Source organism: Labeo rohita, chromosome 17 (assembly GCF_022985175.1).
Source record: "Labeo rohita strain BAU-BD-2019 chromosome 17, IGBB_LRoh.1.0, whole genome shotgun sequence".
Classification (NCBI taxonomy): domain Eukaryota; kingdom Metazoa; phylum Chordata; class Actinopteri; order Cypriniformes; family Cyprinidae; genus Labeo; species Labeo rohita.
The window spans coordinates 3,374,043-3,390,123 of NC_066885.1; the positions used below are offsets into that span (position 1 = coordinate 3,374,043).

Sequence of the window (16,081 nt, forward strand, 5' to 3'; positions counted from 1 at the left end):
CTCCTGTTATCTAATATATTTTTAATGCATGACTGTCTTTATGTGTATGTAGCTCTCTCTCGCTCTCTCACTTCTCTCTCTCTGTTTCTTTATCAAACTGCTGTGCCCTCAAGCACAGAAACACAAGCAAGAAATCTCCCCGAATTTTCACTTTCTATTAGCATCTGTACTCCGATTCGCTCAGAGAGCTGCTCGGCTTCGTGATTTATGGCTCTGATAGAGAAATTTTATATTTACAAGCAGCAAAATAAACATCGCAAATTTGATTCCAGCATGTTACGGCCTGCCTCGGGGATGGCTGTTTATTATATGTCTGGAGGAAAACGTGAAGAGCACAGCGAGCGTGTCTGGCCATGAAATGAAATATTAGAGCGATTATTGTCATGTCAGGAGGCCGTCTTTTCGGAGGGAGGTGGTGGGCTTTTTGCTAGTTGTTTGTTTTTGGTTAATTTCTCTCTTTTGTGGTTGTCTTTGCCCTGATGGAGTCTAGTGGAAACAGACTTTTGACTTGCATCGTACTGTAAAGTCGGCTCTGCCTCATATCTGCACAGGAAGATGCAGAAACATTGATGCATAAAGTGACTAATCCCCAAATTAGTTGTGCTTTTATATGCTGTATATAGATGGGTATGTCTGAAATACATATTTGGAATATAAGAGACCAGTAATCAGTTTGACCAAAAAATGTATTTTATTGCATTTACAATGCAGTCCAAGTTGTATTTTTTTCAGATTTAACTTTTTTTTTTTTTTTGTATTGGGCTATGTATATCTGTGTATAATAAAATCCTCAAGTTAGTTTTGATTTTACATGTCGTTTTAAGGCAGATATGTCTGAAATGTGCTGAATATATATCCGTGATCATTGCATTGCATTGTTGTCTTAAAGGGGTCATTGGATGCAAAATTCACTTTTTCATGTTGTTTGAACATTAATGTGTGTTGGCAGTGTATGTACAAATCTACCCTATAAAGATAAAAATAATATCCCCTTTTTCAAATCGAAAATCAAAAAATTTCCCAGATGCCTGACGGCGTGGCGTCACACCAACAGAGGCCGCTCCCACGATAGTTGATTGACATGAGCGTCTTACCTCAGACCAGAGTTGCATAAAAAAAATTATACTCACTTCTGCTGTAGGTGAAGCTGGATCACGATTGATTTGCGCGAACATAGACGTATTTATGTAGATCGGGAGGCGCATTCCCTTCAAAAACAAACTTAATCCACTGCATCTTCAGTGGCTCAGATGTCAGGAGTAAATGACGACCACTATGTTCATTATTACATCCAGCAACACAACACCTCAATCACTCAGTCGGAGATATTCTTGTCTAACTTACATCCCTGCTCCGGCATCGCAACAATGGAGGTCTGACTGTGACAGCTGATCTGAGGTAAGACGTTCATGTCAATCAACTATGGTGGGAACGGCCTCTATTGGTGTGACGCCACAACGACAGGCATCTGAGAATGGCTTGATTTGAAAAAAGAGATATTTTTACTGATTCATTAAAAACCACTGCATGGATTTTTATCATTATAGGGTAGATTTGTACATACACTGCCAACACATTAATGTTCAAACAACATGAAAAAGTGAACTTCGCATCTGATGACCTCTTTAAGTTTATTGCATTGCATTGTAATCGATTTGTTTTTTTTTTTTGTTTTTTTTTGCATTCCATTATAGCCATTATTTATATTTTTTTGCATTGCATTGTGGCCTTTATTTATTTATTTATTTATTTATTTACTTATATATTTATTTATGTATTTATTTATCTTTTTTGTTGCATTGCATTGTGGTATTAATGTTGTTATATTGTATTGTGGTCTTTATTTATTTATCTTTTTTGCATCGTGTTGGTGCCTTAAGTTTATTGTATTGCCTTGTGGTCTTTATTTATTTATTTTTTGCATTGTGGTCTTAAGTTTATTGCATTGCATTGTGGTCTCTTTTTTTTTTTTTTTTATCTTTTATTGCATTGCATTGTGGTATTTAATTTATTGCATTGCGTTGTCGTTTAAGATGTATTTTTTCATATTGATGTATTCATATTATGATGTTTTTTTTTTTGTTTTTTTTTTCAGATTTGTTTTCTTGTATTGCTCTATATTGTATCTCTTTCCACTTGAGATTGAATCACTGTGAAGTTGAGTAATTATGCAAACAATGTTTACCTGTGATCACTACTGTTTCCTGTAAAGTTAAGTTGGTACTAAGTGCCCAAAACTTACGAAATTTTTCATGAAACTCATAAATTGGACCACAGAATACAGTGCCTTACCAACTAGAACAGTATTCCAGACAGATTTTTTTATTTTTTAATTTTAAAGAACATTTTTTTTTTTATGTCTTGCTGTGATTAATGTTATCAGCTAGAGAGAAAGAAAGAGACGACGTGAAGTCGCTTCCTCCTGTAAATGGGAATATCTGTCAAAAGTATTGAATCAGAAACCTGTGGCTGACAGATGTTAGAGTTTTTACTTGTCAGAGATCAATAGCAATTTGATGAGTATCTGCTGAGTATCTGCTGTACGTTCTGCTGTCTGTTGTGATGCGTTCCAATGTATCCGTTGTGTGAGGACGCTTTATTCAAGTTTGTGCATCAGTGAAGAGCCACATCACTGTGTCAGGATTGACAGATGCATCATGATGCATGTGTGATGTTTCATAGCAGCTCTTTTTTTTTTTTTTTTTTTTTTTTGTCTTGCCATCTCAAAAATCCCATCCAAACTTTAGAATTAATTCATCTGTTACTTGTCTTTTGTTTTAAACAAAGTGCATTTGCATATTTCCAGGGTTGCCAGGTTTTCACGACAAAACCCACCCAATTGCTACTCAGAACTAGCCCAATTATTCCCCTGTTCTCCTGGTAAAATTTGCATTTTAGGGGCAAAATATCATGCTATTGGGTTTGCTTCAACCCGTGGACATGAAAAGTGTTAAAGTAGCCCAATTTTGCGGGAAAACCACTCACTTGGCAACATTGGATATAGGTTTCATTGATCTAGAAGTGATACAACAGTGATACAAACCACTTTGTTCATGCATTTATTGTAAAAAAGAAAAAAAAAAAAGAAAATTATTTTAAAATTGTTTTATTTATTCTTTAATTAAATTCATTATAATTATATAATTGTTTTTTAAATTTACATATTGTAAATAAATATTCAACTAGTTTTATAATAAATGTTATTTTATTTACCATTCATACCATTCAAACATTCAACAGTTAATTTTCCTTTGTTTAGAATGAAATGATTTTGCATGTAGCCAAACATAGTATTTCTAAAAGGTTTAATTTTGTCAAGTGATGCAATAGTTTTGCACAGCAAAATTATTTTATTTATTTATTTCATGGTTTATTTTTTATTTATTTATTTAATTTTTAGACTTTTAGTTTATAATTATTTTTTTATGTATAGTATTTATTTACTATATGTTTTATTTTTATATATTATTTAAATATATAAATTGACATTTTTTGGACATTTAGTCCATTTATATTTATTTTTCTATTTATAGTATTTATCTACTCCAATTTATTTTTTGATTGATTTATTTTGAAGTATTACTTATCCAATTCTTATTTTAGTTCTTCTAAATGTTTTGACATTTTATTTTCTTTTACATTCTTTTACATTTTTTTATTTTACTCTTTGTGTAGTCTAATTTTAAAGGATTTTAGCATGACATTTCTGTTTTTTATCCTGCCTTTTTCTGTTGAATTGCCATTCTGTATGAAGCATGCTATATAAACCTAAGCCTTTTCTTATTTTAAATCATTTGTGTGACATTGTTTGTGTTACAGGTATGCAAATATATGTCTAGAGCAGCTCTATTTTATCTTGTTAACTGTGAAATACCATCCAAACCTTAGAATGAATCCATCCATCCAAACACCCTTTATTTTGAACAAAATGCATCTGCATGCACACTATGTCCAAAGATTGGTCTAGAAGCGAAGCACCGATTTTGCACAACAAAACCACATTTCCCATTGCAAGTCAAGCATGAATCACGCATCTAATGTGGATCATTTGCTCTTCATTCTGTTGTCTCTTCCTGTGATTGTTGGGAAGTGAAGAGAGGCTAATGCATGCACGTTATCTCATCCGGAATCACTTGTGCACATCACATACTACACATCAGATGTTTGCACTGAAAGCATCCATGTTGTCTGACCTTGCATTTATATTTTAATAGCATTATTCAGCTGGTGAACGGTGCGTTTGATGATTCATCCGACGGTCTTTTGGCCTGGTAAAGCTGCGGTTTGTGCTGTCTTAATCTGGTATTCTGCGTGCCATAGTCAGGCTCCCTCATGGCATGACATTATTGCAGATACGCTCAGCCGCGTGGTGAGCGGAGCTGCATTTGGATTCCTAGATCTTTCAGTCGATAAGTCTTGATTGCCTGAGCAGTGGAGGGAATGGTTGTAATCCCGAGGGATTTCTTCAGCGGCCATGCTGGCTCTAGATTGCTAGAAATGCCTTTTTTAGATACCGTTTTTCATTTATTTGATCCGTTCTCGTACCACGACTGGTTTTGAGTTCCTACCCGAAATGCCAGATTGATAAACTGTCTGAAAGCGATGGTGCAGATTTTTCCAGTCTCACTGGGGACTTTAGTAAAATGCCACCAGTGCCGCCAGTAAATCTCTGACCTTTCTTCCTTTGTGGCTGGAAATACTGCACGTTGTCGCATGCAGATGTGTATTGTTCGAAACTAATATTTTTTTGAAACAAATCGGCGTGAGAAGGCGACGGCGAGCCGCACCAGCTGTTGTCCGTGTCCTTTTGTGTTGACAATCCCGCTGGAGATATAGTGGACAAGGAGCGATGCACGCTGGGATTGTTCACCATGGAAACCCGCTGTTGATCGAGCCCAAAAAAGCAGCGCTTGGAAAGGATCACCTGTACGTCAAGCTGTTCGCACGGCTGGTTATCAAACAAATAAAAACTGACCGGCTCTGATAACACTCGGGATCATGGGGTGATTGTTGACCAGATGCATTATGTGGGTTTAACAGATCTGCCAGCCTGCATAGATAAAGCTGAACTGAACTGAGCACGTGTCTGTTTACTTGTGCTTAAATCTGGCTTTGTTGCACTACAGTATTTGTTTATTTGTTCATTCATTCATTCATTTTAATTGTATTTTTTTGTATATATCATTATGGGTCAAAGACGAAAAAGGGTTTAAGCATAGAAACAATAAGTGTAATACTGCTTTAAATTGTTGTTGCTTTTCCAAAAAATATTAAAACGTTTTCTGTTTAATTTAATTGCATTTTTGTTTTAGTTTTTCTGGGCAAAAAATAAATATCATACATTTTTCCATAATTTACAGAAGGCACCCACTATAATGTCATTCAGTGTAACAATGTCAGGCATATTTACAACAAAAATCAATTTATGACCTATTAAAAGATGAATTACTGTTGTAATTCTACATTTTTTACATTTGCCACTATTCTAGGTTTTGCCTATTTGTCAGTAAGAACTTTTTACTCATTTAAAACGCAATAAAATTTAATATGCTCCCTTATTCTTTTATATATTTTAACGTACAAGTTAGAATAAGCATGTTGTTTGAATTTTTGTATAAATGAATGACAATGTAACATCATTTTAACCAAATTTTAACATTTTATTCTCCAAACACTTTACTTACATTTAATGTGCTATGGACATAAAATCACTTTTGTAAATTTCTTTTAACATGGACATCTTAATGTCTTTGACCCTTATTTATTTATTATTTATTTTTACAATTTTTTTTTGTTTTATTAGATATTATTAATTTATATTTGAATTTATTTTCAATTTTAATTGTATTTATTTTTTGTTTGTTTCTTTGTTCATTAATTATTTTTATTTATTTATTTATTTAATTATTTATTTATTTAAATGAATTAGTTTAGTTGTATTCATCAATGTATAATTTATTCATCACTATAAATTCATATTACAAATTTTATCATTTCATTTAAATGTAAACAAAATATGTATTTGTTTTTATTCTTTAATTACTTTATTTGTTCTTTTGTTCAGTAGTTTACTTATTCATTCTTTATTTTATTTGTTTGTTCTTGAATTTATTCATTTACTCATTCATTCATAATTTATTTAAATGAATGCTTAATTTATTATTATTAATTTTCTTAAACATACTTTTTTGTTTGTTCTGTAATTTATTCATTTATTTGTTCTTTAATTCATTCATTATTATATTTTTCTTTATGTATGCATCATTCATTCATAATTTAAATGTATTTGTTTAATTTCATTTGTCTTGTTAATACTTTTATTTTATGTATGTAATAATAGTAATAATAATAATAATAATATATAACATAATATAACATAATATAACATATATAATAATAAATAAATTATATTTTTATATATTTAAATTATATAATATGGTATATATTATATTATAAACATTGCAAATGTTATCATTTCACCAAAATTTTATTAAACATATATAAATTATTTCATTACCTTTCTTTCCTTAATTTTCATTCATTTTAATTTCATTTTAATGGAACTCTTTTAGCCTTCCCATGTCTGTTGATTCTGTATGAAACTTGTTATATAAACATAAAACTTCTTCCCTTTCTGACAGTGTTTGTTGAATGTAAATCATCTGTATATGTTTATGTTTCAGCTCTGGTATTCAGACTTGTTTTGATGTTTGTGGTGTTTGACGTTAGCAGAGGTTGTTTGTCTCTGATTAATGTGTGTCTATATCTATTTATTATTTACTGGCACCTCTGTGTTTATAATAGGCGTCCGCATATAACATCCCTTGGATCTCTGTTGGAAGACTTTTCTAGGAAGCTAACTCGTAAACATGATTATAATTTTTTGTGTACATTTTTGAATCTTAATTATCCAGAGCTATTTTTTCCTTGTCGTTGAAAATAAGAATGCATTAAGTTACATAACGGTGATTTTACCACAGTTAAAGGAGTGCGGTGTACCAAGCTTACTCACATTTTCTCTTTCTTTGTTTCTATCTTTTATTTCCTCTCCGTCTGTCCTGTATCCAGCATGTGTCTGAGCTGTTGGCGGTGGTACGGCTTCCGTTCATCCATCCCAGCTACCTGCTGAACGTGGTGGACAACGAGGAGCTGATCAAATCTTCAGAGGCCTGCAGGGACCTTGTAAACGAAGCCAAGCGCTACCACATGCTGCCACACGCCCGCCAAGAGATGCAAACGCCCAGAACTCGCCCGCGACTATCTGCCGGTACATTGTTCAGCATGGCTTATAGTCTCTTCAAGATTAGCATGATCCGTGTGGAGAACATCAGACACACTGGTGCTGTTCTGAACCCTTGTGAGCTGCATCACAGATTTGAAAAAATGTAGCATTCCATCACTTGCACACCAGTGGATGTGAATGGGTGCCGTCAGAACGAGAGTCCAAACAGCTGATAAAAACATTACAATAATACACAAGTAATCCACACCACTCCAGTCCATCAGTTAACATCTTGAGAAGCTAAAAGCTGCTTGTTTCTAAGAAACAAATCCAACATTAAGACATCTTCTGGCAAAAATGTGAGTCCGTAATCTATGATAATGCTTCCTACAGTGAAAAGGTCCATCTCCTGTTGTCTCTCACATCAAAATCCGCCCACGTATTTGTTTAGAGCTGTAAACGGTGCTTGATCTGTGCATATTTTCACTGGATAAAGCAATTTTAGGGACTCTTATTTTAGTCAGAAGCAATGGTTTGAAGTTAAAAAGTTGTTGACTGAGAAAAAAGTCAATGAAAGTGAAGAGCAGAAGCAGGGGATGAAGTAAATAATAAAAAGGAGCAGAGTTCATTGAATAGTCTTAGTTGCGTATGTCTCAATGCTAAGACTTCGTCTGAAGAACACAAATCCAACAAGTATTGTTATACCAAACTGATTCACTACAACATCCCATAAACCTTGAGTTTCTATAAACATTCCCTTGTATCTCTTATTCATGAAGCCAAACAGCCCTTGAAACCACACATAAAACTGAACAACAATGGAAAAAATACTGTATATATAAAAACAACTATAATAAAATAAAATATAATATTATATAAATGACTAATCAATGAATGGGTCAATAAAATGAATATGTAAGTTACTTGAATGATTTTTATAAATGATTATATGATTAAATGGAATAGAATACAAGGGGGTGAGTACATTATATGTGAATCTTTGTTTTGGAAGTGGAGTTCTCCTTTAACTGTTGGACTGGAGTGGTGTGGATTGCTTGTGGATTATTGTGATGTTTTTATCAGCTGTTTGGACTCTCATTCTGACGGCACCCATTCACTGCAGAGGATTCATTGGTGAGCATGTGATGTAATGCTGCATTTCTCCAAATCTGATGAAGAAACAAACTCATCTACATATGTGACCCTGGACCACAAAACCAGTCATAAGGGTACATTTTTTTGATGGGAGATGATCTGAGCACTGAATAAATAAGCTTTCCATTGTTTGTTAGGATAGGACAGTATTTGGCTGAGATGCGACTATTTGAAAATCTCAAATTTGAGGGTGCAAAAAAAATCTGAATACTGAGAAAATCACCTTTAAAGTTGTCCAGATGAACATCTTAGCAATGCATAATACTAATCAAAAATTAAGTTTTGACATATTTACGGTAGAAAATTCTAAGTATCTTTATGGGACATGATCTTTACTTAATATCCTAATGATTTTTTAAAAAATTGATCATTTTGACCTATACAATGTATTTTTGGCTATTGCTACAAATATACCCATGCTACTTAAAACTGGTTTTGTGGTCCATATTAGATGGCCTTACAATGAGTAATCTTTCAGCTAATTTTCATTTATGGCTAAACAGTTCCTTATTTAATTGAACAAATTTCATTAGATGTGGTCCTGATTTGTGCACTCAGGTTAGGAGTTGGTCTTTCTGTGTGCTGTGCAGTGATAACACAGTACACTAGAGCTCCTTTTGCATGCTGTATTGTGTATCTTAGCATGCGTTGGCCAATCAGCAACCAGGCCTGTTTTATAATAATGCAGTGCACAGATATAGAAGCAGCAGCATGCTGGATAGAAATCCGGTGTGACAGAGCGCTGTTGAGTGGAGCGTCTGGAATAGAGCCACAGCGCTGTCAGAGAGCTGCCAAAGCGAGCGTCAGCCACGGCCGTCAGCACACCTGCGCCTCTTATTACTAGGCTTTTGCCAGTGGGTAAATTTCACCTGTGTGTACTTAAGACAAGCTGTGCTGAGATTATCACACCCGACGACCCCGTTCACCGCCGACCGCAGGGCTTTAACATTCTCTACTTTCGTTATTTTTTAAAGAGTTCGGAAACGGAAATCTGTTTTGATTCATCTTTTGTTGTTGCTTTTGAATAGGACTGTTCTTTTTGAAAGCACCACAGTGTTTACACCTTTCAATTGAGTCCAAAAATGTGTTGAATGTCTTGCTTCTTACGTGGGATAGGGATGCAAGGAAGAATTTTAAAATGCAATCCAAAAAAAACACACCAAATGTGAGAAAGCCACAGCTTTACTGAAAAATGACAAAAATGGCAAATGTTTCAAACACAGTATGACTTTTTGCATTTTTTTTTGTTTTGGACATTTTTTTTAACATGAAAAAACATGCTTTTATGGGTGAATGGAGGTTTGTGTAGAGCCAGGTTTATTTTGTAGTTTGGTCATGACATTTAAAAGATTAGATATAGTCAGGCTCTAACATGTAGATTTTAAATGCTGCAATTATATTTGTGAAACAGTGTGATAGTTGCATATTTTCATTGTTTATTTCCAGCGCTGACACTTTCCATTATTAATGCATTTACTGTGAACGCAAGTCTTTTGTCAATTGCATTATTTTCTGTGGTAATTAGCATACTAAACTTTCCTGTGAAGTAAACTCGAAAACATTCACAATCCATTTTTCTCACATAATGTAAAATACACATAAGAGTTTGGAATTAGTTTTTTAAGCTTCTGAAAGAAGTCTTTTCTGCTCACTAAGGCTGTGATGAAAATACAGTAAAAACAGGAATATTGTATTAAATATTATTGCAATGATTTCTGTTTTAATAAGTATAGTGTAAACTGTAATTTATTCCTGTGAGGTAAAGCTGAATTTTCAGCATCATTACTACAGATTCCTTCAGAAATCATTGCAATATGCAGAATGGAATTTAAGGAAAGATTTTTTATCAGGAAGTCCAGGATCATATTTTAAGAAATAAAATATAGACTCAATTCTGATTTCATGTTGACTTTAACTACTACAAAGCGGAGCAGCCTCTATTCTAATTAGGTCTTTCTCTGAGAAGTTCTTCTGCTTTATTGTTTTATGCACCCAAACCTAATGCTAGAGGGTTTTTGGGGAAAATCTAAATCCGGAAAGCTCCTTGAATTCTTTTCATGTCATAATCCATTGCTATGATCTGGAGTGGGGCAGAGGTGGGGCGATCAGCGCCGGACCCCCTGCTGCTTGAGTCTCTAATGCCACAGTCAGCAGGAAGGAGCCAAGCGCAGCGGGGTCCCGCGCTCCGCGGGAGATCATGAGGCTGGCAGAAGGGCACGGACCCCGGGCCCCGATCCCAGCCACGCTGCATTAACACAAGATGAGAGAGACGCTTTCATATTTTTTAGTTTTTCCTCAAACTCCTAATTTGCTATTTTTTGATAGCAAGTAAGGTAGTTGTTGTAGAAATCATGTTTAAGAGTCGGGGTAGTATTAAGGAATCTAGAATATGATGGTCACGCATTAATATGTGATTTAAATGTACTAATAAATAGCCAGTTTATTAGTAATATGCATGCTAATAAGCAACTAGTTGATAGTGAATAGTGTTTTCTAATCTTAAGTGTTACCAAAATGATTGTTTCCAGTGTTATCACAGTGTTGTTAAAATGTGCTGGAAATGTACAAAAAGTACTAATTTCAACAATTATGTCAAAAGCTAACAAACAAATAAATTTGCAGCACTTTGCATGTGATTGCATAAACATGAAACAGTAACATTACATATTATGGCTGTATTTTAAACAAAACAGTTTTTGAACCTCACAGTTCAGCCTTTTAAATCATGTTTAGGTAAAAGGTGAGTCTAAATGATATATTACTTTTCAATAGAATTTATTTCTGTGATGCAAAGCTGAATTTTCAGCATCATTACTCCACTCTTCAGTGTCACATGATCCTTCAGAAATCTTTCTAATATGCAGATTTACTATTAATGTTGTGCTGCTTTTTTTTTACATTAAAAAGAACAGTGTTCATTTAAGATTTTTTGAAACAATATACACTACCGTTTAAAGTTTGGAGTCAGGTTTCTTTCTTTGTTTGTTTGAAAGAAATTAATGCTTTTATTCAGCAAGGATTTGTTAAATTGTTAAAAAGTGATAGTAAAGACTTACATTGTTAGAAAATATTTCTGTTTTGAATAAATGCTGTTATTTTTGACTTTTTATTCATCAAACAATCCTGAAAAAGTATCACAGGTTGCAAAAAATATTAAGCAGCAACTCTGTTTCCAACATTGATGATAAATCAGCATATTAGAATGATTTCTGCAGAATCATGTGACACTGAAGACTGGAGTAATGGCTGATGAAAGTTCAGCTTTGCATCACAGAAATACATTTGATTTTAAATTATATTGTAATAGAAAATTGTTATTTTAATTTGCAATAATGTGTCATAATATTATTATTTTTTATATTTTCGATCAAATAAAAATAGAACTTCGATGAGCATAAGAGACTTCTTTTAAAAAACATTAAAAATCTTACTGACCTCAAACTTTTTAACAGCAGTACAGGCATTTTATTTGATTCATAAACATTAAGAAGTTGAATGCATGTTAGCTTGTTTTCCAGCTACCAGTTAAGATTTACAACAAAAATGTGGTCCATTTTTTTTTTATTGGTCTGAACAAAAACAGCACACAGGCTGAAAATGTAAATCCCCTGTCTGACAGCAGGTGGCACTTATGGAACAGCAGAAATAGAACTGTTTCCCAGCAACCACTGTAAACAAAGCAATGCTGCATTTATAAATACTAGGCATTACATGGAGGAAAAATGAAAATAAAATATCATCTAAACTTTTCTGAAGACAGTAGCTTCCTCTTTATGCATTAAAAAGGATTCATTCATTCATGCATTCTTTTATATAATTTTGCTCAGCACTCTGCTTTAGGTCATGTTTTGTACATGCATGAAACTGTTACTAACTATGCTGATTTGTTCAAATCACAATAATCCATTATAATTTTAATGATAATTTAAATACGAAAGGGTAACCTTAACCGTCAGGGCCTTTTATTGTGGTTTACACTCTCGTATAAGCAGAAGTTTAGCTGCTGGAGGACGCTGTGATGCGGTTGATGGCAGAACATGAGCAGGGCTGTTGTGTGGCGTTTGATTGATGCTGCTGCTGTAATGTAGTGAGGGTTTGTGGGAAGGGGTTTTGTTTGTGGGGAAAAAGGGGGGCTCTCATAACAGGAAGCTGTACTGGTGTGAAGTGGGAACACAACCTGCAGTCGTGCAGCTGAAAGAGCTGCCACACGAGCAGATGTTCGTGCCAATCAAACGCTTTTTTTCTCCTTTGGAAACGCCTGTGAACTCGAGCTCGAGCAGGAACATCACGCCGCCGGTTGCGTCACATTAGCGTGTTTCAACGCTCATGCATCTTATTTGCTAGGATCCACTGCAGCACATGCCATGTGCTCCAGTATAGAGCTGTGTCATGAGTATTTAAATTAAGTTATTGTCATTATTTTTAGCATAAATATGTCTCCTTTCTATGCAAATGAGACTTGTTATAGATTCTGCCTTATTCAGAACATTCAGGGCTTGGTGCTTTTATAGCCTGCAGAAAGACAATTTATTAAAAAGACATGTTTGTGTACAAAAGCTTCTATGTTTGTATTCAGTTATTCACTTTAATGGCAATGAGAAGAACCTATTCATTGGCATTAAAGTGAAGTTAATGAACCTACACATTAGAGCCTGATAAAAATACTAATTTTAGAAGAAAATTTCAGATGGCGCTTAGAGGCTTTTTCATCTGAATGCTTAATATAGCATTTATATATAGCATTTAAACTATGCATGCAATTATTTTTTATTATTAAATGTATCAGATATACTAAATATATTCAGATATAAAAATAATGAATTTTTATTTAGGTTTTATACATTAAGGGCATGTATTTAAATTAAATTACATTAAAATATAAATCAAAATTGCATACTAAAAATGACAAAAAACTGTACTTAATGCAATTTCAATGCATGCATTCAAATGCATATAAAAATATTTACATTTTTACAGATATCTGTATTATTTTATTTTATATATTATTTATTTATTTATTTAATGCATGCATGCATGCATTGAAATTGCATTCAGTTTGTCGATATGTACATAATTCCTTTAGGGAATCAGGTACTAAAACAGACAGACAGCATATTATCAGCAGCTGCAATTCATTGTTGCTATATCTCCCTAGAGAGATTTATACAGTGTGTGCTATGAGTCTTTGTTCATTTTATTGAATCGCTATGTTGGAAAGAATTACACAGAGACAATAAATGTCCCAAGAGATAATTCATTTTTGTATTTTCAGCAGCCCTTGAAATCAAAGGCAAGAGTATTTCTCTCTTTTTAAAAAATCTTTTTTAAGATGCGAACAATGACATTTAATTTTCTGCCGTTACATAGGCCTGACCCTTTCTGCCCCAGTCCGCTGTTTCTTTTATTTATTCATTTTTTTCAAGACGATGTATGTCATCAATTTTAATTCCGATGATAAGATTGTGTTGGGTACTTTCAGCCAGTACAGAAAAATGGAGCCTGAAGCCTTTTTTCATGCCAGTGAATCTGTGCTTTTCCTTAAATAGAAATATACTTGTATATTTTCGTCAGGGCAAACTTTGCTGATAGAGCTCTGGGTCTTTTCTGACAGTCTGTTGAGTTACGCCTCATTTTTAGCAGGGAACATTTGTTATCTTTCCAAAATTGTCATGTTTTTGACTCAGAGGCTATTATTTTTTTCCTTGTTGTATCCTTTTTTCGTACAAAATGTTTTCTTGCTACCTCTTTGTGATATTCCTTTCTCCATTTTCTTTTGTCTTTTTTTCATGTTTCTGTGTTACAGTAAAATGAATTACTGAATGAAAGGCCTGTGATGTGGCAGAAGCAGTCGGCGTGGAGACTTCATGAGCTGTAGAGAAGAAAACACATTCATAATTGATCAGAAAACAGCTTCTGTTTGTAGATAATTTTACTCTGAACAAAACCGGCTTCGCTAAATGTATTGTTTGGTTGTTGAACTCGCATGTTAAAAGAAAGTTCAACACTGTCTGCTTCGTATTTACAGCACTAAGCTTCAGTTATTCATCACGTATGCTTGTAAAGGTCTGGAATTATTACAATTTTTTAAAAATGTTTTTGGAAGAAGTCTCTTCTGCTGCATGTATTACATAAAAATACAGTAAAATCAGTAATACTGTGAAATGTTATTACAATTTAAAACAGTTGTTTCTTTTTTAATATATGTGACCCTGGACCACAAAACCAGTCTTAAGTAGCACAGGTGCATTTGTTGCAATAGTCAACAATACATTGTATGGGTCAAAATTATCGATTTTTCTTTTATGCCAAAAATCATTAGAATATTAAGAAAAGATTATGTTCCATGAAGATGTTTTGTAAATTTCCTACCGTAAAATTATCAAAACTTAATTGATTAGTAATATGCATTGCTAAGAACTTCATTTGGACAACTTTAAAGGTGATTTTCTCAATATTTATATTTTTTTGCACCCTCAGGTTTCAGATATTCAAATAGCTATATCTTGGCCAAATATTGTCATTTCCTAACAAAACCATACATCAATGGAAAGCTCATTTATTTAGCTTTGATGTATAAGTTTCAAAAAATTGACCGTTATGACTGGTTTTGTGGTCCAGGGTCACATATATTAAAATTTAATTTTACCATGAAGAAAAATATAAAAATATAAAGCCACAAAAACTGTTTCAGCCTTAATAATACGAACCATTACTAATATTGAATTGAGCACCAATAATTGAGCAGCAAATCATCATATTAGAATGATTTCTGAAGGATCATGTGACACTGAAGACTTGAGTAATGATGCTGAAAATTCAGCTTTTCATTACAAGTATAAATTTCATTTTACAGTATATTCAAACTGAAAACATTTGTTTTTAATTATAATAATATTTCACAATTTTACAGTTTTTATTGTATGTTTGATCCAATAAATGCTCCATGCTGAGCATTTTTCTTGACTTCATTTAAAATATTAAAAAAAAATGTCCCTTTTGGGTATATTTGGACAGGCCCCTTTTCTAAAGGGCCCTGTTATAGCTTCCCAAAGGGTACATTTTAACATGTTTTTGATTATTGACCTAGAGAGTCCAGAGAATTGCACTGCAGTGTTTTTTTCCAGACTGAGCGAAAAACCTAGGACTAGTTCGCAAAAGTAGGTTTTTCACATCTTCTCAATCATTAAGAAACGGATTAATTGACAGCAGTGGTTTTTAGAGGCAACGTTGTTCGGAACGAGGAGCTCTATCACACAATATGATTATGCAATGGATGTGCGGAAAACCTTGCAATGTACAAACGTTTATGAAAATTAGATACTGCCCCCCAGTGGCCAATATCTTTCAAATTTTTCATAGATCTTTGGGGCTGTGAGTAAAACAGGCCCACCAAGTTTCGTTACGATCGGCCTCTGTTAACCTTGTCTAACAGGTGCTCAAACTTCATCGGCCAATGGCGGCTATGTTTTTTTTTTTTTTTTTGTTGTTGTTGTTGTTTTTTTTTTTTTTTTTTTTTTAGATACGCAGATGTCCCCATAGACACTTGTGACACTTTGGACCAAGACCATGCACAGCGATTTTCATGCTGATAGGACAAACGCTTGCCTTGTTATAGCCATTTTTATGTTTTTTCCCTCTTATAGCGCCCCCAAGTGGCCAGTCTCCCCGATTATTTTTCCTGTGACCTCAACTTGAACTCTTACA

General features: G+C 33.7%; 1 protein-coding gene across 1 annotated transcript in view; it reads left to right on the forward strand.

The window, feature by feature from the left end:
• Positions 1–16,081, forward strand: part of LOC127180122 (kelch-like protein 29) — a 156,731-nt gene that overhangs the window by 82,662 nt on the left and 57,988 nt on the right. Inside the window, exon 9 of the mRNA XM_051134083.1 lies at positions 7,069–7,267. Within this exon, the coding sequence (XP_050990040.1) occupies positions 7,069–7,267 (199 nt within the window). The remainder of the gene's footprint in view (positions 1–7,068; positions 7,268–16,081) is intronic.